The sequence below is a fragment of the Rhopilema esculentum genome, chromosome 21, assembly GCF_057945365.1.
Source record: "Rhopilema esculentum isolate cy_ngs chromosome 21, ASM5794536v1, whole genome shotgun sequence".
NCBI classification, from domain to species: Eukaryota; Metazoa; Cnidaria; class Scyphozoa; order Rhizostomeae; family Rhizostomatidae; genus Rhopilema; species Rhopilema esculentum.
Genome location: NC_142835.1, coordinates 3,215,251 through 3,238,609, shown reverse-complemented (window position 1 = coordinate 3,238,609; position 23,359 = coordinate 3,215,251). Strand labels below are relative to the sequence as shown.

General features: G+C 36.1%; 2 protein-coding genes and 1 non-coding gene across 3 annotated transcripts; all 3 read left to right on the top strand.

Moving 5' to 3' along the window:
- Positions 1 to 68: 68 nt before the first annotated feature.
- LOC135684862 (signal recognition particle receptor subunit alpha) lies at positions 69 to 9,236 on the top strand. Its single transcript, XM_065200545.2, has 13 exons — positions 69 to 202; positions 341 to 424; positions 1,416 to 1,740; positions 2,961 to 3,162; positions 3,684 to 3,825; positions 4,270 to 4,400; positions 4,941 to 5,068; positions 5,967 to 6,053; positions 6,208 to 6,380; positions 6,773 to 6,986; positions 7,554 to 7,639; positions 7,957 to 8,133; positions 8,996 to 9,236. Exons 1-13 carry the CDS (start codon positions 86 to 88, stop codon positions 9,122 to 9,124), a joined length of 1,995 nt encoding a protein of 664 aa, XP_065056617.2. The 5' UTR covers positions 69 to 85; the 3' UTR covers positions 9,125 to 9,236.
- An 855-nt stretch (positions 9,237 to 10,091) lies between these two features.
- LOC135684640 (uncharacterized) lies at positions 10,092 to 22,239 on the top strand. The gene is made up of 4 exons (XM_089114975.1): positions 10,092 to 10,392; positions 17,180 to 17,431; positions 19,968 to 20,130; positions 21,885 to 22,239. Exons 1-4 carry the CDS (start codon positions 10,197 to 10,199, stop codon positions 21,958 to 21,960), a joined length of 687 nt encoding a protein of 228 aa, XP_088971101.1. The 5' UTR covers positions 10,092 to 10,196; the 3' UTR covers positions 21,961 to 22,239.
- On the top strand, positions 18,254 to 18,327 carry Trnan-guu (transfer RNA asparagine (anticodon GUU)). Its single transcript has one exon. It is a non-coding gene; the product is annotated as a tRNA-Asn (tRNA).
- Positions 22,240 to 23,359: the final 1,120 nt, after the last annotated feature.

Here is a 23,359-nt window from a genome sequence, read left to right as displayed (position 1 = left end):
CCGTGTTACATCAAGTACTTTAAGGCAACGAAACAAGAACAATGAATAAACCGGCCTAGCAGAAGAGGAAGTTTCGACTGGAACAATGTTGGACTTCTTAACTATATTCACGAAAGGAGGAATCGTACTATGGTATTTTCAGGGAACTGTCGGAAGCTTCACAATCCCTGTCAATGATCTCATCCAAAATGTTCTTCTGTCGGTGAGCAAAAATTGATTATTCTTTGATGGAATTTATTCGTGGAGTCAATTTTAAACCTTGTCCTGTTGAAATTTTCTTGAACCTTAGACAACCGAGACCTTAACTATTACGTATCCTGACAGTATATTCTATTTTTAGGAAAAAGGAGGAGTGGATACTTTCAGCCATGGCCCTTTAGCTTTAAAATACAAGCTGGATAATGAATTTGAGCTTGTTTTTGTGGTATGGATTTTTTTCTATTTATTACGTTTGTTGTACACTAATCTACAAAATTAATTAAATTAACGATGTTTCAAAAACAGCAAAGGAAGTCAATCTTGATCTTTAATAATTATTATCTAAACGTCTTAATTTTTTATTCATAATGTTTCTAGATTTGTTTTTTCAAAATAGGTGATTTTTTTGTTAAGCTGCTTCTTCTTTTCATAGACTATCCATCCATACTGGAGTTGGCCCAGGCCTGCGTGGGGAACGCCAGAACAATAGTTTTGAAATTTTCAGATAACTAATGTCTTCTGTGAAATTTTGCGTGGAATTTTTAGGATCAGCTTTTGACCTTGTATTTGTTTTTTTCTTGTTATCAAAAGACAGAAGTTTAAATGATGGATTAGCCGCAGAAAACATGACCAGATAAACAAATATTGTGCACAGAATCTACAGCAGATTCTTTATAAGAGAGACAGCACCACAAAATTGAACCTGAGAGGGCTAAGAATCAAGTTTAGTGACAAAGGAGGACCCTTCATGGTTGGGTCCGATGTGAAAGAAAATAAAAATTCATCTCCAGGACTCAAATTTAACACTCATAGTTGAACACTCATTTAACATTCAAGTATTTCCAGTAGGTCATAGTTACACATTGAATGAAAATGACATTGCAATGATAGGGAGAGTTATCTACTTAATTGGTGCAAATAAAAGATACTTAATGGAAATATACCTCAATAAGTTAGTAAATAAATCAACAAAAATTAAGCAGTATATAAACACTTTGATATTTTTACATTTTATACTCTGTTTTAAAAAATAATAGAAAGAGTGGTAAAAAAATTTAGATCCATGAAAAAGTGGGGGGGGGGGGGGGGGGGGGAGAGGAGGGCTTTAGAATACAAAACGTTTTATTAAAGATTGCTGATGAATTCTACTTGGTGATTTTGCTAAGTCTATTTATAAGAACATTTTTTGCATTCTTTGTTGCATAATTTAATTTTAGGTTGGTTACCAAAGAAACTTGCAATTAGCCTATGTTGACAAAGTGCTTACAGACATCCAAAAAGAATTCAGGGACAAGTACAAAAACCAACTTGAAGCTGGGTCTTTAGCCACATGTCATTTTGATTCTGATTTCCATCGCCTGCTCCGGGATGCAGAAATGGAACATAAAAATAAAAAGAATGTCATGAGAAGTTTTGATGAAACCAAGAAAGCCCAGCGAATCAGAGAAAATAAGGGGGAGCTTGCTATACCAATCAAAAAGGGGACCAAAAAGCAAAAATTGAAAGCTGCAGATTTAGATGACAACAAAGAAAATGTATCAGGTAAATCAGTAAATGAAATTTATATAGTGCTAATTTTGTTTTGACTTTATAATTTTGAAAGGGTAGTGCTGCTCAGTGGAAAGACTACTGAAGGAATGAAGGCATCCTAGCTAGAAACCGACCATTCAAGTAAAACATCCTTAAACGTTTGATTGATCTCAGTTAATACGACACCAGTTAGTACCACAGCCACTAATCATTTGATGACATATCATTCTTGAAATTACATCTGATTTCTTTCAAGGCCACATCTGCAAGAATACCTTTTCAAATGAAGACATAATTTTTCCTTACCACATATTGATTATTGCCTGCATGAAAAGGGCAAGACTTTGACTAAAAATTAAAAATATGAAAAGACTTTTGAGACTGTAATCATTTGAAAAACACAACAATATCTGAAAATACATTGTTTCAATATTGACACAAATCATTTGACTTGTTTCACTATGATGAAAACATAGTCTTTAAAAAAAGTATGTGGATAATCATGGCCGAAGACCTGCTCACACGGTACTGTATTCAAGTAAATATGACACAATATCATTCCATTGGGTGTTGCACCATGGGAGCTTAGTCTCCATCGTTAATGCCAAAAATAGCCAAATTCTACTTTTGCTGCTATTGTTTTTACGTTTTGCATGAGAGCCCCTTTGTTCTTATCATAGCACACCCCTTATCATGTCATGTTGGCTTTCGGTTTACAGAGTAACACTTATGACTTAGGTGTGAAATTGGAACCTTTGTTGTGTTTGGTTAATCGGCTTAACAATTTGGATATGGATCTACAATCAGGCTAAATTTTGTTTTGTAATGATGAATTTATCAAATAATAGCCTCTTCATAGTGGCATACAATGCCATATTTTGTGATACTGAAAAATTTCTTCAATTGATAAGAGTTTATAAAAGTCAAAGTAGTTCCAACAGGCTAAGAAGTGTTTAAAATGATATCTGAGAACAATACTTTCTGTTCTGATATTTTTTTGTGGTCGCTTAAATTCTTACTGGGTGATTTATCCGACAGGCTATTGGTACATGTTCAATTGCAGCTCTATGTTTTGGTTTTCCAGTTTATAATGTGGCACATCTGTTGTTGAAGATGATTCTATCCAAATGGAACAGTGTCTATGTTGAAGAGAATTCTAACCATGTCTATAAGCATTTGTTTTCTTAACCCTCAGTTGAATATAAAGCATATTGAATGTCATATATTTGCAGTGAATTCTGAAATGGAAGTTGATAAAGCAAATGAAGTGGTGGAAGAAGCCAATGGAATTGAAGAAGAAATTGCTGAAAATGGGGATGCACAAGAGATGGATGATGAAGAACAAGAAATGATGAAAAGAAGAGAGCTTTTAATGAAAGGCATGCTGAAAGGAGGCGGAAAGAAAAAGCCGGTCAAAAAGGAGAAACCTGTGTTGTGAGTATGTTTAACATAACTCTTAGGAAAAGCTTAACTTCACATTAATTCGATTCAATTGATTAATGAGCTTAGTGTAGAGGCAATTGAATTCCTTTAAATAGATTGCCTGTGCCACAATGAAAAAATTTAATTTAAACAATTAAATTTTGACTTGCATTATCTTTTCACCAATGTGTATTTACTCTACCATCTGAATTTTATTATTCTACTATGTTTTTGCATTAATCTAGTTTAAAACTATGAAGTTTATTTTGAAATAAAGTTATATTGAGCTTACTTGAAAACATGTAAATGAAGATGTCTTGTTTGATATTTTTTAAATGTATCAAAAATTTGCAGTGTTTGAAAGCAAGTTGATAGGTCTAAAAGATATAAATGCACACATTCACAAAGCATAGTTTGGTTTCAATCCTTAAACAAATATTTCTGTCCAATGTTAACAAATTTGCTATTTTTTAGCCTTTACACCATTTTTCAAACTTTTTATATCTTAAAGTTTGTGTTAATCCTTTTTTCAGGAAAGCTTCTGGTCCAGCTAAAAAGGAAAAAAAGAAGGAGGGAAGAATATGGGACAATGGTGGAACAACTAAAGACATGGAGGCATTGGACTTCAGCAAATCAGAAATTGAAGAAGGGAAAAGGGAAGATGCTGGAAAAAGTGTAAGTATTTTATTGCATTATGTAGGTGTTAAAAATGACCTTTAATTCTATAGACATCACTTTAGCCTCCAGATATTTTTTACTTATCTTGTACCCGAATTTTCTACACAGTTGATTTCTTAGAGTCCATTTTTTTTAAAAGGTTTTTGATTAGTTTCCTTTTATAGAGTAGAAAGTTAGTGTTTATTCTTGACGAGGGACAGGACAGTTATAAGCTGCAACTCTAATTTTTCTGCTTTACAGCTAATTGTCATATGAAGTTAGATAAGGGTGAAAGCAACAGACAAACAATAGGATGAAATTGTTTAAGTTGTTGCACAATTCTTTTTTGGAAGCTGTAATCTCATGCCTCTTTTCTCTCTTATTTGTGCTGCTATCAAAATTTCTGCCACCATAGTGCTAGTTAACAAGAAGCTGCATAGTTCTGTTGTCTTATCATCTCAGAGTGTTTTGGTTGGAAGCATGAAAGGGGACTTAAAAGGCATTGATGTTGACTATGATCTGGATTCTGCTGTTGACAAAGTTGATTCAGTAGTCGAGGATCAAGTAAACAATTCCAAGAAAGATCCTGAGAAGTATATAGATATTTGAAATACATTTATGCTTTTCTGAACATTTTTACAATTTAGTTTAACCTGTTTGCGTTGAAGTAATAGATGAATGTAAACAGCCCAAGAAGAATGCATCAAATTAATAGTTTGGTTTGATAATGTTTTTGTCACTGGCTAATAACTGTGGTCTACGAATCCTGTATTAAAAAGGCTTTCGGAACTTTGTCCTACAGTTATACAGATTTTGGACCCTTCCTCGTGGTTGTTAGGTACACCAGTTTTTACATTGATTTTTGTTTGTCTAGGACCTCAGTAAGTGTTTGTCCACCAACTCAAACTTCTGATGATGACTATTCATGTTTTACAATTACAGATCACATAAATCTAAAAAACCTTTTTTGCCGATAGCCATGAGCAGGAAAAATTCAGGCAAACTTGTAAGCATACAGGAACAGCTTTGCAATCTGACCCCTAAGGATAAAAAGTTTTTGATGCTATCACTTCTATTGATTTGTTTTTTTTGAAAAATTATTTTGGTTTTACTTTCTGGATTGGTTTCTTTAGAACTGCCAGTGGTACATCTTCATTTGGTGGAGGCTTCTTCTCCTTCTTCAAAGGATTGGCTGGACAAAAGGCAATCACAAAGGATGCAATGGCTCCAGTTTTAGATAAAATGAGAGAACATCTTTGCTGTGAGTTTTATAATTTATTCATGTGTCTTAATTTTAAAGTCTTAATTCAACAATGTTCATGTGTCTTAATTTAACAGTGATAAGAACTATTGCTAACACTTCTTAATTAAGTGTTCGTTAAACAACACTAATGTAAGAGCAAAGCAACGCAAAAAGCATACAAATAAACAGGCCTTGCTCTAAGCAAAATAAAGGTGCTCTATCAAAAAACCCTTAGAAACTCCAGATGCAAAAAATGTCCTTTAAAGCATACTTCGAAACCAAAAAGCACCATAATATGAAATAACAAAACATGCAACAAACACAATTTAATAAAAATGTAGAAATTTAGTAGAACAAAGTCCCAAAATTGTCCAGATTTATCTAGATATATTAGTTGCCATCACTTAATGAGATTAAGATTTCGGAAATCGCAGCTTAATAATGAAATTAATAATCAGTACGACGACGAAGAAAAAAGATATAATGTATTCGTCAACTTCTTGTTACATCGTATACAATTCCAATTTAGATAGATGCATTAAAACAATTCCAATTTAGACAAATCCATTACAGTCCATTAAATTAAATTAAACGTTTCGACCCTGGCTAGAGTCATCTTCAGTATAACTACAGGCGAGAAAAAAAAATCAACTTAAATGCGAAAAGGCTAAAGCCCCCCACTTGGTGCTCGAAAATCAAATAAGTCTGCCGGAGAATATTCTTCATGTCCTTTGTCTTTGGTGGTTATTAGAGGGTTATTAGATTAAAAATGGTATCGAAAACCCAAGCTGAATGTTTTCTCAAGGGGCAATCTTACGCAAATCATAATATTGCGGTAACAAACAAACATTACGAAAGTTATATTCGTCAGGACGCGTTATTACGCATTCTATTATGTTTATCTTTATTGTTTTAGCTAAAAATGTGGCAACAGACATTTCTGAAAAGCTCTGTGACTCAGTTGCACGGAAATTGGAAGGAAAAGTCCTTGGCACATTTACAGGTAGTTGTCAGACGGAGGTTATTTTCTTCATTTACTCAGAATAAAAAGCTAGAACAATATCTGATAAAGTAAGAACATTTTCCCATGTTTATATCTAACCTTTTAAATCCTTAATACTTTAGAAATTTGAAATCTAGCCTTTTCAAATTTCCAGGTGTTGCTTCCGCGGTGCGTGGTAGTATGGAGGAGTCTTTGGTACAAATTTTGTCACCAAAGAAGAAGATTGACATTCTCAGAGATATCAAAACAGCAAAGGCTAATTGCAGACCTTTTGTCATTGTTTTCTGTGGTGTAAATGGCGTTGGAAAGTCAACCAACCTTGCTAAGGTAATTAAGCATATTTTCTAGGGCTAGAGAATTTTCACGTGAAGAACGTTTCTGCTCTTGTGAGTTCATTAATTACTTTAGAAGTTCGTGACATGTTGATTAACCACCTCATTGTTGATTTCTGTCCCATTTTTCACATTTCATTTTCATTATTGTACCTTTGCTAACCTTACACACCAAGCTTGAATTTATTTAACATTTGTGCAAATGCTTTTTAAGCTTTACTGTAAGTATAATACAAAGATACCAATTCAACTGGTAGTTGCAATGAGTATTTGCATGCTCTCTTCATTTTTTGATTATACTTTCTGTGCCATTATTTCGACTTGTCACAAGAAAGTAACTTTTGAAGCCTTATCCAAAATGTACAAAAGCTGTTTTTGTTATTACAGATTTGCTTTTGGTTATTGGAAAACAACCACAGGGTGATGATAGCAGCTTGCGATACCTTCAGGTCCGGAGCAGTCGAACAACTGCGCACTCATACGCGCCATCTCAATTCGCTGCACCCTCCTGCCAGAGCTAATGGTCCACCCAGTGTCGTTCTGTATGACAAAGGTTATGGAAAAGATGCAGCGGGCGTTGCTATGGAGGCAGTAAATCAAGGTTTGTTTCGCAAGGGAATGGATTTGAACCAAACAGTTTTAAGATACAGTAAATCTTTTAAAAAACTACCTACTTTTTCAAAAGGCAGATTTTTCTTGGATCTTGGTCAAAAAGTGCATATGGTCAATTCAAGGGTCAATGTTATTATTCAAATAGGTAAATTCCAAGTATTTTAGGGAACAGGAGCCGGAGTATCTTCGAATTTTTTTGAGACACAAGATTGTATGAAGATAAAAAATACAGAGTTTTAGGGGTTTGCAGCTCAAAATTATCAACACACAGACTACAATTACGTATGATCCTTGGTCGACAGACACAATTGTTTCTCAGATATGCACAATAGAAACCTTGCCTTTCAGCCTAGAAAAGGTTCTGAGATGCAAGGTGCTTAATCAGGTAAAGACAGTTTGTAGTTTCTTAATTTTGAGGTTGTCGTTTGAGAGATTAACTGTAAGATAAAGAATTCATAGAGAGTTTGTTGGGTTATTGAGTATTCACTGAATGGTTGAAATATTGTTTCTTGCTGTGTTTGTTACAGCATGGTAAATATGATTTATTATTCATCAGCTCAACAGCAAAGAATCGATGTTGTATTGGTCGACACAGCCGGACGTATGCAGAACAATGAGCCACTCATGAGGTCTCTGGCTAAGGTAAAAATCATAATCATAAAATATATTCGTGATTACTGAGACAAACAGGTTTTACCTGTTATTTTCAGTTTGTCGTGCAAATAAGTAATTTAGTACAAGAGATACATAGAGAAATTACAGTTGTTATTTCACGGGAGTTTTCATTATAAGTTAAATATATGGTTTTGAGTAGTCACTTTATTTTGAATCTATTTGCAGAGAATAGACATTGAAGAGTGTTCCTCCCTTTTACGGAATATATACAATAACAGAACTATTTAGGTAATATCATTTTTCCACATGCCCTTGTCTCAGTCAACCATTTTGTTATTCCGTAGTTGATCAAGATCAATGACCCAAATCTGGTGCTGTTCGTTGGAGAGGCCCTTGTTGGCAACGATGGTGTCGACCAATTGAAGTCATTCAACCAAGCATTGGCAGACCATTCTGGCCAAGACAACCCCCGTCTCATAGATGGCATTGTTCTTACCAAATTTGATACCATTGATGACAAGGTGAGCCTGTCAATTTTCTATGCTGTTTTTCGAAAGATCTTGGTTATTAGCAGTGGCTGTGCTAAGAAGGGCATGACCCTGCCCTTTTCCGTAAGCTAATCTTTGACAGACAATCTTTTTATTTTCTATGGTCCTTGGTCTCTCGTTTGTTTCTTTCCCATGAATGCAACCCAAATCCTAATTGTAGGCTGAAATTCAACAAAACTTAGCAATTTGTTTCAAAGGGCATTGCTCCTTTTCTAACCTTCAAGTTATCGTACCCGTATTTCTTGAACAGGTTTTTAGTGTGCTTCGATATCGACCCAATCCTTCTGCGATTTTTTGTCACCTTTCATTTTAATTTTTGTCATATTTCATTTTGATTTTTGTCACATTTAATTTTAATTTTTGTCACATTTAATTTTAATTTTTGTCATATTTAATTTTAATTTTTGTCACATTTCATTTTAATTTTTGTCACATTTCATTTTATTTTTTGTCATATTTCATTTTAACAAAATATTAGGAAAGATATCTCCTGAAAATACATGTAATATTAGAAGAATTGCCTACCCATTTTATAGAAGATTTGAGAGAGACATCTAAGGATGTATGTAAGGTAAAACGAAGAATTTACAAGCAAATTTTCGAAGTTTTTTATGTCAATCGGAGAAACGACAGATAATCGGAAAGTGATGATGATTTCTTGAAAAGCAGATGCTTGCTTTTATGATATAATTTTTTTCATATTCTCTGCTTCAGTTCCTGGCGTTTTTCCCTTGTGCAAGCCCATATTTCGAAAAAAATAATAGAAATATTTTTGGCACTTGGTGTTCCCTTGTACCATTAGCTATGTTTTCTGATCAATTTCATCTTTCTCAAGGTTGGAGCTGCAATTTCCATGACATACACGACCGGTCAACCAATCGTTTTTGTTGGAATTGGACAGACCTACAGTGACCTGCGTAGCCTTGATGTTAATTCAATTGTGAAGGCGCTCCTCAAATCATAAGGTTTCAGAACGACTCATGGACAGTTTATTGACAGAGTAATTTAATGAAATAGAGGAAACTGGAATATTTATTGGGAACAAATGAATTAAAAATGAATCGTTAAAATATGCAGTGTTTTGTCTTTCTCCAACGTTCTTACTTTATTTTTTTATGAAGAATGAATGATCGAGTATTTGTGTTAGGTTATCGGGCCACCGCAGTGAGGACATTCAGCCTTGATCACAACCACGTAGCTGTAGGTGTCGGCTAGGGGGGGGGGGGGGCAAACTCGAGCAAGAACCATACCTGAGGGGGGCAGGCTTTAAAATAAGAAAACAGATATATAACAAACAGATATATTTGGACAAAATCAAGGTCATGGAAATATAAATATGCCAAATTTTCAAAATATCATCTGAAAAAACTGTAGCCAGAGGGGGCAAGCTGTTGTCAAAATTTTCATTTGGGGAGGCACAGCCCCCCGTGCCCCCCTGCAGCTACGTGGCTGCTTGACCAGCTACTACACAATCGCATTTCGCACTTTGAAACAAATCAGACCACATACAGTAAATATGCTTTCTAAAGTTTATAAATGTATTCTACGGAGTAGACTGATAATGTACCATTGATTGTAATTGACTAATCGATTGATTGATTGACTGATTAACCAAACATATGTAACGCATACCGTATATAAATGGAAGATTAAAGTTTTGTCTTCTATGGCAGGGGATATTTTGGGCAACTTTTAGGGTCAATAATTTGTTGGTGAAAGGGCTTGAAAGATGTTCGAACCCTACAAACATAATTAAGGGATCCTTTTGATCGAAGCCCAAAATATAGAACAGCAGAGATTTGTCGTAAGTTTCTTTTAGATGAAGTAGCTAGCTAGAGATAAATTCGTAAATCCTTGTTCATTTGATATTTTCTGTAAAAAGTCACAAAGAACATCGATTGTTTGAAAACGTGTCCAAGTCGAGGCTGTTTCAAAAGAGTTTTGGATTTTCGCTAACATAAGAGGAAAAGAGCAAAGAGCACCTAAATTAGGTTGTTAAATTTACTCTATTTGCTGTTGTGACTTTATCTGACCCAATGATATCAAGAACAATAGTAAGAGGCCCAAAAGGAGTAACTTTTGCTCTCAAAACCACGCTTGTATTTACAAGCTTTCATTTTTATGGGCCCGCGACAATCGCTGCTGCCAGTTTTGCCCATCATACCGTGAGCGCAGGAGTTCATAGGCCGCATAGGCACTGCAGTGTAACCGAACGACACAAAATGCTTGCAGGTAAAGCCAAAACTTAATTTTGTAAAAACCATTGATTGAAATTGGGTCAGTTCATTTTAATTTCTTTGATTATTTAGAAATAAATACTTAAGTAGATAAAAAATACTGTATTGAAAATCCTTTTATATTGAAATGAAGATTTGCCCTTGGAAGCTGACAAGCAAATTCTAAATCTCACAATAAAGTATCTTTTTTAAACCAAACGCTTCGATTGAAGTTTACTTCTTATCGACCAAACCACCCCCCCCCCCCCTTATATCTTTAAGTGCATTTTGTATACAAAGGTGCATTTTCCCCCACTATGTTATGGCCCAAGGGTAAACAGAGTTGATACTCCCTGGGGTATGGTTTTTTAGTGTATATAAAGGTATTACAGTTAAATTAAGGTATTGCAGTAACTTGTTATGTAACTTTTTGAAATGTATAAAAAATTGTTTTCAGTTGTATAGTAAAATGAATCCCCCACCAAATTGATACAATTCTGAAACCAAAAGTGAAGTATTTGAATCGCTTCAAATTTTGATTAATTTTCTTGTGCAAAACTAAACCAAAATTTTAGGGTAAATCGCAAATTAGGGACCACAGGGTTCCGTCCTTGGTCCTCTTCTTTTCCAATTCTAGTTACATCAACGCTTTATTCCTCATCTGCTAAACCAGCCTTTTGTAGAACAAAGTACTATCCATGGTGACTCTGAAATCTGTGCTTCTAAGAACATACTGGGAAGCTTGATATTAACAAATTGTCATTGAATATTGACAAGGGTGGACAATTGGTTCTGCCATGTACTGGGGATGATCAGTTTTTTAATTGCATGAGACAGCTTATTGAAGCATAGGGTAACCATCAGGCAAACAAATTATGTGAAGAAGCATATCACTATATCAGGCCTTTGGGAATAAAATGCACACAGGCTAAAAAAGACCCCTGCTGGTTTGGCTGTGTGGGCCATTTAGCCCTTGCAAAATTTGTTGTTTATCTATTCATATTTGAGTATATACAAGTTAAAAAATATATTACCTTGCCTAATTGTATAGATGATTTATCTTAAGAAGATAGTTGTTTTATGTGCATTACTACTCCTTAAAATGACGATAAGAGATACCTAGTTTTTTGCAAAATGGCAACATTTTTTGTAGAAACACAGAATTATTGAGTAGTATCCATTGAAACTCATTTTTATTCAAAAAGATAAATAGCAGTACAATGCTATTTTAAGGGTAATCGAAGATCAAGTTGATTCGCATTAAAAATTCAAGAAAGAATAACTGAAATACACTTCTTTTCTAGAAGAAATGAAAGTCAATGTTGAGTACCCCAGTTTCTTAACAGTATAGGAAATTCCAATACTCATTCTTTCTTAAGAGTTTCTTAATCTGAAACAGCACAGAAGAGCAAAAAAACATGATAAAGATCGGTGGATATAAACCTCAAAGCATAAAGGGAAGCAGAAATGCTGATCAAAAGTAACAAGAGAGTATAGAAAGGGTGAATGGTTAGTTCTATGTTTTTGACAAATCACAGCCCCTTATCTCTCACCTAGTTGAAGAGTCAAAAAGCAAAAACAAATTATTTCTGTAAGATTTTTAATTTTTTCTGATTGCCTAGTTCTTGTTCCTTATAGCATGTTTCTTATAAAAGGTGAGGTGTAGTGCTTGCTGCATTTGGAAAATAGCTCATCCGAGTCTGAAAAGCTGCTGACTGCAATCTACAAATAGTATGTCATTTCACATTCAACAGTTAACAGAATAAGTGGCAGAAATTATGTGGGTTTGGGGGGAGGTGCCCCCAGGTTTTGCTAAATTGCCAGTTTTGTTGATAAATTATGTCATTTGTCAGCAAGTTTGCTTGTTTTTATGGGCATTGCCCCCCCCCCCTCCACTTGAAAAATGAATTTCTGCCACTTAACAGAATCACAATAGCGGAAACTAAACATTGACACAAATCAAGGACTAATCTTAGATTGTGATAAATGGCCGATGCAGCAAGCAACACAACTGACAACACAAGCCAATAGGCTTTATGTGAGAGACCACTAAAAGAGCTGCTAGTCTCCCATTGAGAGACCACCTGTTTTCTGGCACTGTCCACCCCTGATTAAATGGATAAATTTTATATTTCCAAACTTACTTAGCATTCTTCCTAGAATGTCATCAAATATCAGTATCAACAACAGAATATTTCAGAATGAGGCTGATTTGATTGGACCAAATTAGATTAATGAGCCAAAGCAAGTTTTATAGGCAATTGAATTCTGATAAAGGCCAAAAGGAGAACATTTGGACCAGAGAAGGTCAGTCTGGCAACCCTGAGAAGACATTTTTTATCCTTAGATGATCGGGTTTCTTTGATGTGTTTAATTCTTTGTTTTTGCCTTTTCTGTAATATGGTATTTTAGTTTGGAGACACAATTTGAAACTCATGTTGATCGAGTCCTTTTGTTAATACAGAAGAAAGTTATAATCACATTTAAACACTTAACACTATCTTCTCAAATCTTTTCAGATTGAAAAATCCTTTCATTTAACACTGCTGTGTCATGTCTATGAGCCTACAAATAAAATGTCTCCTGTTTGTTTTTAACAATTTCTTCCTAACTGTGAAATCTGCTTATCAATTTGAAACACAACAAACTGTCATCTTTTATTCAAAAATACATCTCAGTTTGGTCTTATTTCAGTGCATGCTACAGAGCCACATGTCTAAATTGCTTACATCAATGGATGTTGATTTTGGTATTGCAAAGCAGGCAAACATCCCCAGCAAGGGTGTAGTGCTATAAAATGGGGGATGGGGGCAGATGTCACAAGTTGAATTAATTTGTGGCTACAGCAAAAAGAAGAACAAAATTAAAATTGTCCAATTTAAGTTAATCATTAATAATTGTGTAGCGAGTCTGACACTAATGATAAACAATGGCATGTGATGTCAGTTTTACAGAAAAATACACAGATATGAGGCTTGATAAAGAAACTTTCAGAATTTTTTTGCAATTTCAAAAATAAGTCAAGCCTTCATGCTGAATATTTCTCACAACGCCTCTTTGTTTTTTGTTGGGGATTAAAATTTGAGAAAAACAAAAGCAGCAGAAACTCTACAAAAGATAAGTCTCAATGGCTAACTTATAGTCTTCCATATTCTTTTTGAACAACTTCAGTTGTGGAGTGAGGCCACTAAGATGCTCTGCTCCTGGCAATATATAAAGCTCAAGCAGTTTGCCAGCTTCTCTTAGACGTGTGGCTACACGGATGCCTTCTATGAATAATCCATCAAATTCTACCTGCCAGACAATTGTTGGAACCATTTTTGTCAAAAGTTGATCACTGGCCATGGCTGGGAATAGAAGAGGATCAGCTTGTTGACGCTGCTTTTCTAGATCCGTTGCTATATGTTCCCAAAATGTCTGGATTAATTTGGCTACATCTCTTTCATGCTTGGTCATATTGTGGCAGCTTTCAAAAGCATAATCACCAGTCATGGGAACCCCCAGTACTGCAAGTTTAAGAAGTTTTTCTTCGTTATTCTTGGCAAGCATGACCATTGTAGCGAAGACAATGTATCCCCCACCACTGTCCCCTGCAATGGCAATTCTGTTTGGATCAATGCCAAGCTCAACAGCATTTTCAGTTATATACTTCACTGCACAATAAAAGTCCAGTGCATTCTTAGGGCATTTTGTTTCAGGTGCTAGCCTATAGTCAACATTGTAGTATTCAACCCCGCAATTTACTGCCATATATGATAAAAGTGGCTTGAAGACCTCAGCTGTACCAGCAACAACACCCCCTGAGTGTGCGTAGATGATAGCGGGCTTTCCTTTCTTTCCTTTCAATTTAGGAGGAGTATGAACCAGCACAGGAACATCAAAATCATTTCCATCCCTTGGTGGCACTTTAAAGCTACTGTGATCGCATGACGCAAGTGCTGCTTGCAAGGTATGGTGGTTGCCCATTGCAGCAGTCGATTCAAGCGTCATGTTACGGTAGGCCTTCAGCCATGCTTCACATGACTCATGATTTGACGGGTCGGAAATATCTGCATCCTTTTCCTTCTTGAGATTTATTTCCCTTACCTCCTCATCCAAAATCCCTTCAAGCTTGTTGTTGAAAAGATGCATTGATTTGACCCGCTCCATAACTAAAGCTTCTAGTTGTGTTAATGAACAACAACTGAGAGAGTAAGAGTTGATTGACATACACGCTGCTGACCTGCAGGTCAAAGTTCAAAGTCCAGGGTTGCAAAATAAACACAAAACACAAACATGGTCAGTGGCCAAACATTTTGTGAATCTGCAACATTGATGCGGAACTGTTTTTATGGTTGGATGGAAATTTTAGCATTGCTTTCCAAGTTCGCACATTGCAAAATGTTTTGTAAATTACAATGGTGGCTAAACTGTTCTGGTGGCTATTACTTCTGTTTGTTATCAGTGGCGGCGCCAAAGGGGGGTATGGGGGGGGGGGGGTAATTACCCACACACCCACTTTTCTGGAAATATGGTCTACATATTTCTTCTAGAAATGGATCAAAAACGCTGAGTAGGGGTAGATCAAGTTTCCTAAGGAAAGTTAACTTGGTACAAATCACTAAAACGAGGCAAAAGGGGCATGGTCCCACTGGCCGCGCCCATTACTCTCCCAGTCTGTAATAGCTGGCTGTTGTGGTTTCGCCTCAACAGACATATAAGAAGAGGATCAAAACTGTTTACTACACATTTTCCATATCAAACTTTCAACATCCAAGTACAAAAAGAACTCAAAGAACAATGCTATTGAAATAGTACGTTCAGTCATAGAAATGATATTCGATCAAGCTTTGTGATTAACACCTTTAAATAAAAGTGTCTTTTTTAAAACCACAACATCTCCCCGCTAGCCTAAAACTTCCATCTTAGGCGATCGAGTTTATTGTTTCTTTAACCGCCTTGATCTTCTTCGCTTATCCCGGCTATATTCGGTACCGGCCCGGCTATATTCGGTACCGGTTGGCATTCGGGGGTTAGGTCTCTTGGGTTTAACATGGTGATTTTTATTCTCAAAAATAATTATATTGTCTTTACACTCTTTTTATAAGAACAATTTTATAAGAACACGAGCTTCGAAAAAGGTTTCGAACAATTTTATAAGAACACGAGCTTCGAACAATTTTATAAGAACATTGAGAACAAATTAAGAACAAGCCGAGGCTGTGCTACTATAAAATGTAACTTTGAACAATATTTCATCTCAAAAACGAGGAGTTTTTGCCATCTTGGGGTGCTTCTTCGGTGAATATTCAAATATGGCGGCAAATGAAGGTTTTCTCACGTACTTTGTTGGCAAATTAGGCCAGGACACCTCTCTAGAGCGAAAAGCCAGCAATCGCACTGCTTATACCCTATAGATTAAGAACAAATTTAGAACAATTCAGCCACAGATTTTCGAAAAAATTAAGAACAACCGGCCTGAAATTCAATTTACTGGCTCTTATAAAGAAGAATGTAATGGTAAATTTTATTAACTGCAATGGGGAAACCCTTTGTCCCAAATTATGCCAACATATTCATGACAACAATAGAGCAACATATCTTGAGCAATGCCCCGATTGGGCGTAGTCGAATATTTTGGAAAAGATTTATTGATGGCATAATGGCAAACACAAGCTTGAAAACCTACGGGAATTTATACAATACATCCTATATCATCCACAAAAAAGATATAATGACAATATATAGTCAACTCCCTTCTTAAAGTCACGTTTCTGGTTGCAGTCAAAGCAAATTTAGACCCTATTATGCAAAACTATTCCATCAAATTTTGACCCAAATAGCCTCTTTGCAGTATCTTAGTTTTCTGGCAAGCGGTTCTTGTCTTTTTAGTATGGTTTTTAGATAAGACACAAATATCAACCAAGGGTGTAACCATAGAAATGAGTGTAACAATGAGAGTAGAATCCTACTTTCGTGAACCACCCCCTCCCCCATACTGACCCCCATACCTCAAGTGACGCCCCTGACTGTTTCTATCTTGATTCATTCATAGACTTTTGTCATTATTGTTTCTATCATTGACAGTTTATGATAACGGAGAGGCAGGATTATCACTTATAATTTTTTTAATTGAGGTATTACTTATGAACCCCTATAGCCAAGGGTCCCCAGGGCACTGACCGCCCTGAACCCCCTCTTCTCAGCACTGGTGACCAGAACTGTGCAATACTTTCGTTTCTTCATTGTGAAGCAATAACAGTTTCGGTTGGCAAACTTTAAATCTCTCATTGGCCATATCTTCAGGGCCGCTGAGAGATGGGGGGAATAGCTCCCATTGCCTCGAGGTCTATTGGGCCTCATAAAGTAATGAGTTCCGTTTTAAAATGGAATTAATTACAAGAAACAAAATTATACCCAAAAACGGTAAAATATTTTGAGCGAATGAATAAATTTAGGCTACTCTAAAGGGTGTGGTCGCAAAAATGTTCGGCCTCGTCTTTTGCTTTCGCCCCAGGGCCTCCAAAACCTTATAACTCTATAAACCTCATGCTTGGCTTTGCTGGTATAATGATTTTATTTGTAAGTTTGTATGCTGATTTTGTTGCATAAATTTCTATCTTTTATCGCTGGATGGAAGTTTACAGGTCCCTGGGGTAAGATGAATTTTATAACAGAAACTGGCTGAGCCTCTGGGCCCGGTTCTTTGATTCGAAGGCCTGTTGAACGTTTAAGTCCACGTTGTGCGGTGTGTTGAGTGAACGAATTGCGGTGAGAACGAATGGAACGTTCTTTGAATCGAACTGTCTTTTTCATCTTTACAGATGTTTGTGTTTGGAAACCCCCGACAAGGTATTGTCACCCATCATGGTGCCATCCCCTTCATGGAAGCTTGACAATGACACATTTCTGCAAGAGATGCTATATGACTGAGGAGGAATTGCTTAAAGATCCAAACTGTGAAGCGGACGAACTGAAACACAAATTGGATGCAGGAAAAGTTTATGTTATTGATGTAAGAAACCCACATGAGCTGGAGGAAACTGGCAAAATACCTGGAGCTTTGAATATACCTTGTAAGTTTTTTTATTTAGATTTTTAAATATCGCCTTAGAACGCGCGATGCATGTAATAGAAAACAATAATTTTTGCCGAGCCTCGATGTTCTTAACTTTTTGATAATCTTAGGCGCAAATGTATTTAAAATTGTTCCTATTTTAATAGTGATTTTTTTGCAAATATTTGAGAAGTTACATTCTGTATATAGTTTCTAAGACGTTTTACTGAATAAAGTTTAAAAATGAAGCAATGACTGCTAGTGTTTATGGACAAACTTGCATAGTTTTGTTCTCTTGACATGACATAATGTAAATTTCAAAATGCGAATTTTTTAAAAATTTATCATCTGAAGCTGAGCATGTTCTAGCCTTGTTCTTATTTTTGAGCAAATCGAGCCTCACTGTTCTTATAATATGTATTCTTATAAAAATAACGCCAATTATTTTTATGGAAAATCGCGAAATTCGGGGTTCTGTGTTCTTCAAAATTCAGTTATTTTTTTGTGTAATTTCTGACTTTTTAACATTTTTAGTACGTTTTTTCTTATAGCATGTTGCTTATATAAAAATGAGATAATAGCAAGATAAAATAAGTTATTTTATCTTGATAATAGCAAGTCTTTAGTTTAAATGAAATTTCTAAATATTGTAGCTGGGGTAATGATCTGGGAGTAAAGAACTTATATGGGATGCACAATTGTAGAAGACAAACGTCTGTGTAAGCAGTGAAGATTCTAGAATTAATTTTCTACACCGAACACTATTTTGGTGTTTCTCACACTACGAGATATTGTTTTTATTACCAAGAATTATTAATGTATTTCTCCCGTTCATTACCATGTCTCCGTGGCGCAATCGGTTAGCGCGTTCGGCTGTTAACCGAAAGGTTGGTGGTTCAAGCCCACCCGGGGACGCTCTTTTCCTTTTCGTTAGAATTTTCAATTTTCTGTTTGAAAATTTACGCTATTATCATAAAGACTAGGGAGCAAATTTTTATTTCAATTTTGCCACGATTTTGATACCCAATAGCTTGAGATGCAAACATTTTCTAAATCTTGTTTTTGTTCCGTGCAGTCTTCACTTCAGTTGTCCTGCATTATGGCTGATTTTCTAGGGGATTTTAAATCTTGCAAAATCAAATTACAAAAATATGTTGCTTTCGTTCCAACGAAAAAATAAAGATTTCATTACCGTAAATCCTCGAATTAGCCCCCTGGGGGCTTATTTATTTTTGATATTTTTGGACGGGGGCTTATTTGAAAGGGAGGCTTATACGAGGGGGGGGGGCTTATAAAATTATTGTAGACAATAAGAAGCCATTATTAAAAGACCTTGCTTATTTTAGTAGGAATTTCTTTATGAGCTTTATAATTAATTACTACCAAAAGTACGAATTTGTCGTGGTAATTCAATAAAACGCCATAGGCAACCTCAGATGACAAAAACCGTCAAATTGAGGGGTCCAATTCGAGAATATACGGTAGCAGTGGGGGCTTATTCGAGGGGGGGCTTATTGACAGTTTGTAGTTTTAGAGTGGGGGCTTATCGAGGGGAGGGCTTTTTCGAGGGGGAGAAGGGGGCAATTCGAGAATTTACGGTATCTACTAAAATTGTATTCACTTTGGTTACTGGTCAAACAATGATAGAGAAATTATGATGCTTGCTTTGAGTGAATTAAAATCAAATTTAATCGCTTCTGCCTGTTCCGGGAAGTCTGTGAAAAAGAGATACCTTCGTGTCTGCTACTTTGAGGCCGAAAATAAATCGCCTTCCTTCCCCCTTATTTTTTTGGGATTTTAGATGACCTCGTTCCTTGCTCCTGCATTTTCCAACGCTATTGGATATGTAGTGAAGTTAGATATGGAAGATCGAACTGCAGTCTTCCTAGGTCGGACTAAAATCCTTGCCAAAAAATAGTTTTAACACCACAATATTTTAGTTCCAAAGTTGGCAACCCAGGGATTTAACAACGTTGCCGCTAAATTCTTCTCGCTCTTTCCCCATACAATGCTGGTTCCTTCCTCCATTACCCTCCATTGATAGGATTTTATGCGTCCAATTGAAATTTAGCAACATTGTAATGGGGGAAGGAAACAACTTCAAAAAAGCTGTTTAGATTTCTTGTAGGTGTCCTAAAATTGTTAGCAAGGATTGTCGGCAGGGCCGCCGAGAGATTTCGGAGACCCCCGGGGAGATAAGGGGGGCAAAACGGAAAGACGCTCTTTAGATTAGCTCAAACACACTTCAGAATATTGATTGCAGACATTTTCTTGCAATCGTTTAAACGTTTTACTATTTTTTTAGACATTATTTTAATTCGTTTTGTTAATTCAATTCTTAAAATGGAAATCAATATTTTAAGGAGCCCCCAGACCTGGAGGCCCTGGAGTAATTTCCCCCTCTGCCCGCCCTCCCCGGTGGCACTGATTGTTGCTCCGTAGAACCTATCAGTCAGCTCTATCTCCCCTTGCAGTACTGCTGTCATGCAGAACGCCATTTCAACCCTGATGCAAATGTCAATGTCAACTTTGTTTTCTGTTTTCTCCCATTGCAGTGGATGTCTTTGAAGAGGCCCTGAGGCTTGATGACGTCTCATTCAGAAAGTTATATGGAATGCAGAAACCAGAGCTAGATGGGAGTGACGTAGTTATTAATTGCCGTAGTGGTGTAAGAAGCCTCACTGCTTTGAAGATCGCACGGAATTTAGGCTTCCATAGGTAAGAAACTACTAACTTTGCTAAGTATTGCGCTAGAATTTACCCAATATTGCACTAGCATTAGCCTTCATAAATTCTATTTGTTGTTGTATCCACAAGGCAAAATATTCGGAGTTCTAGAGAATGTAGGGAATCGCATTTGCAGCTTGGATTTTAGGAATCACCCTAGTAGTCTTCGGGCTCACTGATAGGCCAGTTTTTTCACCATTGTGAACGAACCATTGTTGCCAGAAAATTTGTTATTTCGGGACTTATCTAAACATCTTGGGAGGTTTTGGGTTTTTGAGGTTAGTTACCTTCGGCAGCAGCATGCTGGTACTGCCGAACATAAAAGCAAGAAGACAGAAAATGAGGGTCGATCCATGAACAGGTCAATAACCCAATCATCCAGACATAAATTGCTGAAAATAGCAGAAACTCTTACCGCAACCATACCCCATTCCGTTCTATTGATCATTGCTTGGAATTTGAGTAAAGGCTACATACATTTTAAAGGCTACAGGCAAATGGTAAGGGCGACTTTGAGAGAATTCAGAGCTTTTAAAAGCAATGGAAAGCATTTCTCCAAAGGAGATAGATCCAGCTCTAGATATATCACAGTTATCAAGGTGCATCAGATGTTGATGCTGTCAACAATGTGTTTCGTAATCATCGAACTTAAGATGTACCAGGAGAATTAAAGAACAATTCTGTAACGTTCTGGAGCATTTCTGGCAGTTTAAAGATACTGCTGGTGAACCAAAGTTTTGGTAACATTGCACGGCTTGCAATAGCCTTGTATTTGCTACCCTACTAAAAAGTAGAATTTGAGATAATATTCTCCCAAGAAAAATTATATTAAGACCAAACTGCGAAATCAATTGGCAAGTCCAATCACAGTCGCATTAGTTCGTATAGATGGAATTTTTCAATGGAAGGGTGAACAATTGTTATTTCTTTAAAGTCAGTCACGAGTTGAAAAGGGAATTCAATGCTAAAGAGCTGATCAAATGAAATTTTATCAAAATTAATTTCACGATGTATCTTGTAGAATTTAATTTCACTAAGTGTTCTTATTTTACTTGTATTTATTATTCAAATTTCGGGGTTAAGGTTCATGCTTTTATTCTTGTATTAAAACTTTGTGGACTGCTGTTGATGCCTTTAGGAAAAATAGAGAAGTAAGTTCTGTAGTTTGGGTTTTTAGACGAACGTTTGTCCCTTGGCCCTTGGCTCTAAGTGCTTTGGGTTGGCTTTAACGTCCATGTTCAGAATGCTCTTCCACGCTGTTATCTTCTCCAATCCCTCCTTCCCTTCCCTATGGTATAAAACATAGTGTGTTTTTCGAGTCCTTGTTATTGTTATTGACCCTTTAGAGGTTACGGCTCCTTTTTATCACCAGATACTTTCCACAATTCTTTTTTGTTTGTCTTTAGGATAGACTCGGCACTTTTAGTAAGTTGTGTTTCTCTCCCCCTCTCATACCTTAGGGAGCTACTGAAGGACTTGTGCATCGGTGCCCTGGTGGGGAAAAGTGAACTTTTCCTGTCCACTCCCTGCCGGTATAAAAGTTGCTTTGTAATTTGATTCCATCAAGTTGTATTTATAGGTTAAGGGCTTTATATTGGTTAGGTGAAGCGACTTGTGTCGATGCTCCAATGGCCAACCATCGCTTCTTTTGATGAGGGAATGAAGCCTCAAGACCTGATTTGATAAGGGATGTGGGAGCTATTTTATTTTATTCATAGGAATTCATTTGTTGATGTTCTTTTCAGATCACGACATCTGCCAGGAGGGTTTCTACTTTGGAAGGACAGGTTTGCTGATTTTGTGACTAGAATGAACAGTTAAAGGACGAAAAATCTCAAAGATGTAGATTAATTTTCCATCATTCTTACCAAATAAATAGTCAATTTCTACGTTTTATCGAAGTCTTAATTTCCTATACAGCTATTTGGCTATTTTTTGTGCCAACCAAGAACTATGGCCTTGTTTTATTTTTTCCTTCGCTATAATGCTTAGAAAGCGTCAGTTGATGGAATTAAGCAGTTACATTAAGTAAGAGATATAGCCGATAATTTTTTAATCTGTAGGGGGAAGAATATATGAATGTAAAAGTATTCAAACTTATGCTTTTTTTCTTTGTTTACCAACTCTTTTAAACGCAATGATACATCTCTGTACATAAACCATCTGCTTGGTTGAGGGGCTTCGCCTTTAAACTGCAAACAACAGCCATATGGAAATGTATAGAAAATTAGGATGTGTGAAGTTGGTTTTGTATAGAAATGTAAGTATATAAAAAGACCCAAAATAACCCGCGCTTAGATTCTCGTCCTCGAAAGCTCATTGTTAAATGTACGGAGCCAATATAAAAAAGTTTGCAAGACAAGTTTCCACATCAGGTTCCTACATCAATGCCGAAAACGAAAGTGAGTAGATGAGTTCAGTTTTAAGTGTGAGCCAAGGAATGAGCCAAAGCAACAAGACAACTGTTATGCTCCACCCATCTTCACTTAAATAATCCTCATAAAAGCGGCCTTGTTTTTGAGTTTCAACTGCTCGCACGGTTAATATGTTCAAAAGTCAAATTAGCGATAAGAGTTGACCACATAATCTTGACATAAACCAGAAGCCTTAGAAGAACTGTTACAGAAATCCAAGAAATGACCGTAGCACTTATTTTAGAGTTTTGGATCTAACTTCATTTTTATGCAATTGTATGAAAAGTAGAACAAGGCGCACAAACTGATAGGGGTGGAGGCACAGATAAATAAAGATATAACTTAAATTGAATTCTCGCCTTTTATGAATAGCTAAAATAAAATTTGCATTAAACAAATTTTTGTGCAATTACTAGCGTGGCAAAACTGCTATTCTATATTTTTAAAAGCATAGTTTTGAAGCACAAATTCGAAGGTTTAGTTGCACAAACAAGATTTCGTAGCATCAAAAAGACAATTTTGCTGTAAAACATCCTTGAATATATATATACAATATATTTAAAATCGTAATTGGATTTGATATATTTCTGTCTTTGTGGCATTCAAGATGTTTTCATTTTTAGAGGTCCAACAAGGTCATTTGCTGATGGCTTTGTGGCGAGTTTAACCAAATAATTTTGGCCTAATTAGCGCATCTCAGGTAAAATGCGCCAATATTTTGCTTCATGGGCATATCGATAACATAAATGTCAGAATCCTTGAGTCAATAGAGATCGCACATTAAAGCTAGACAATAATAATAACAG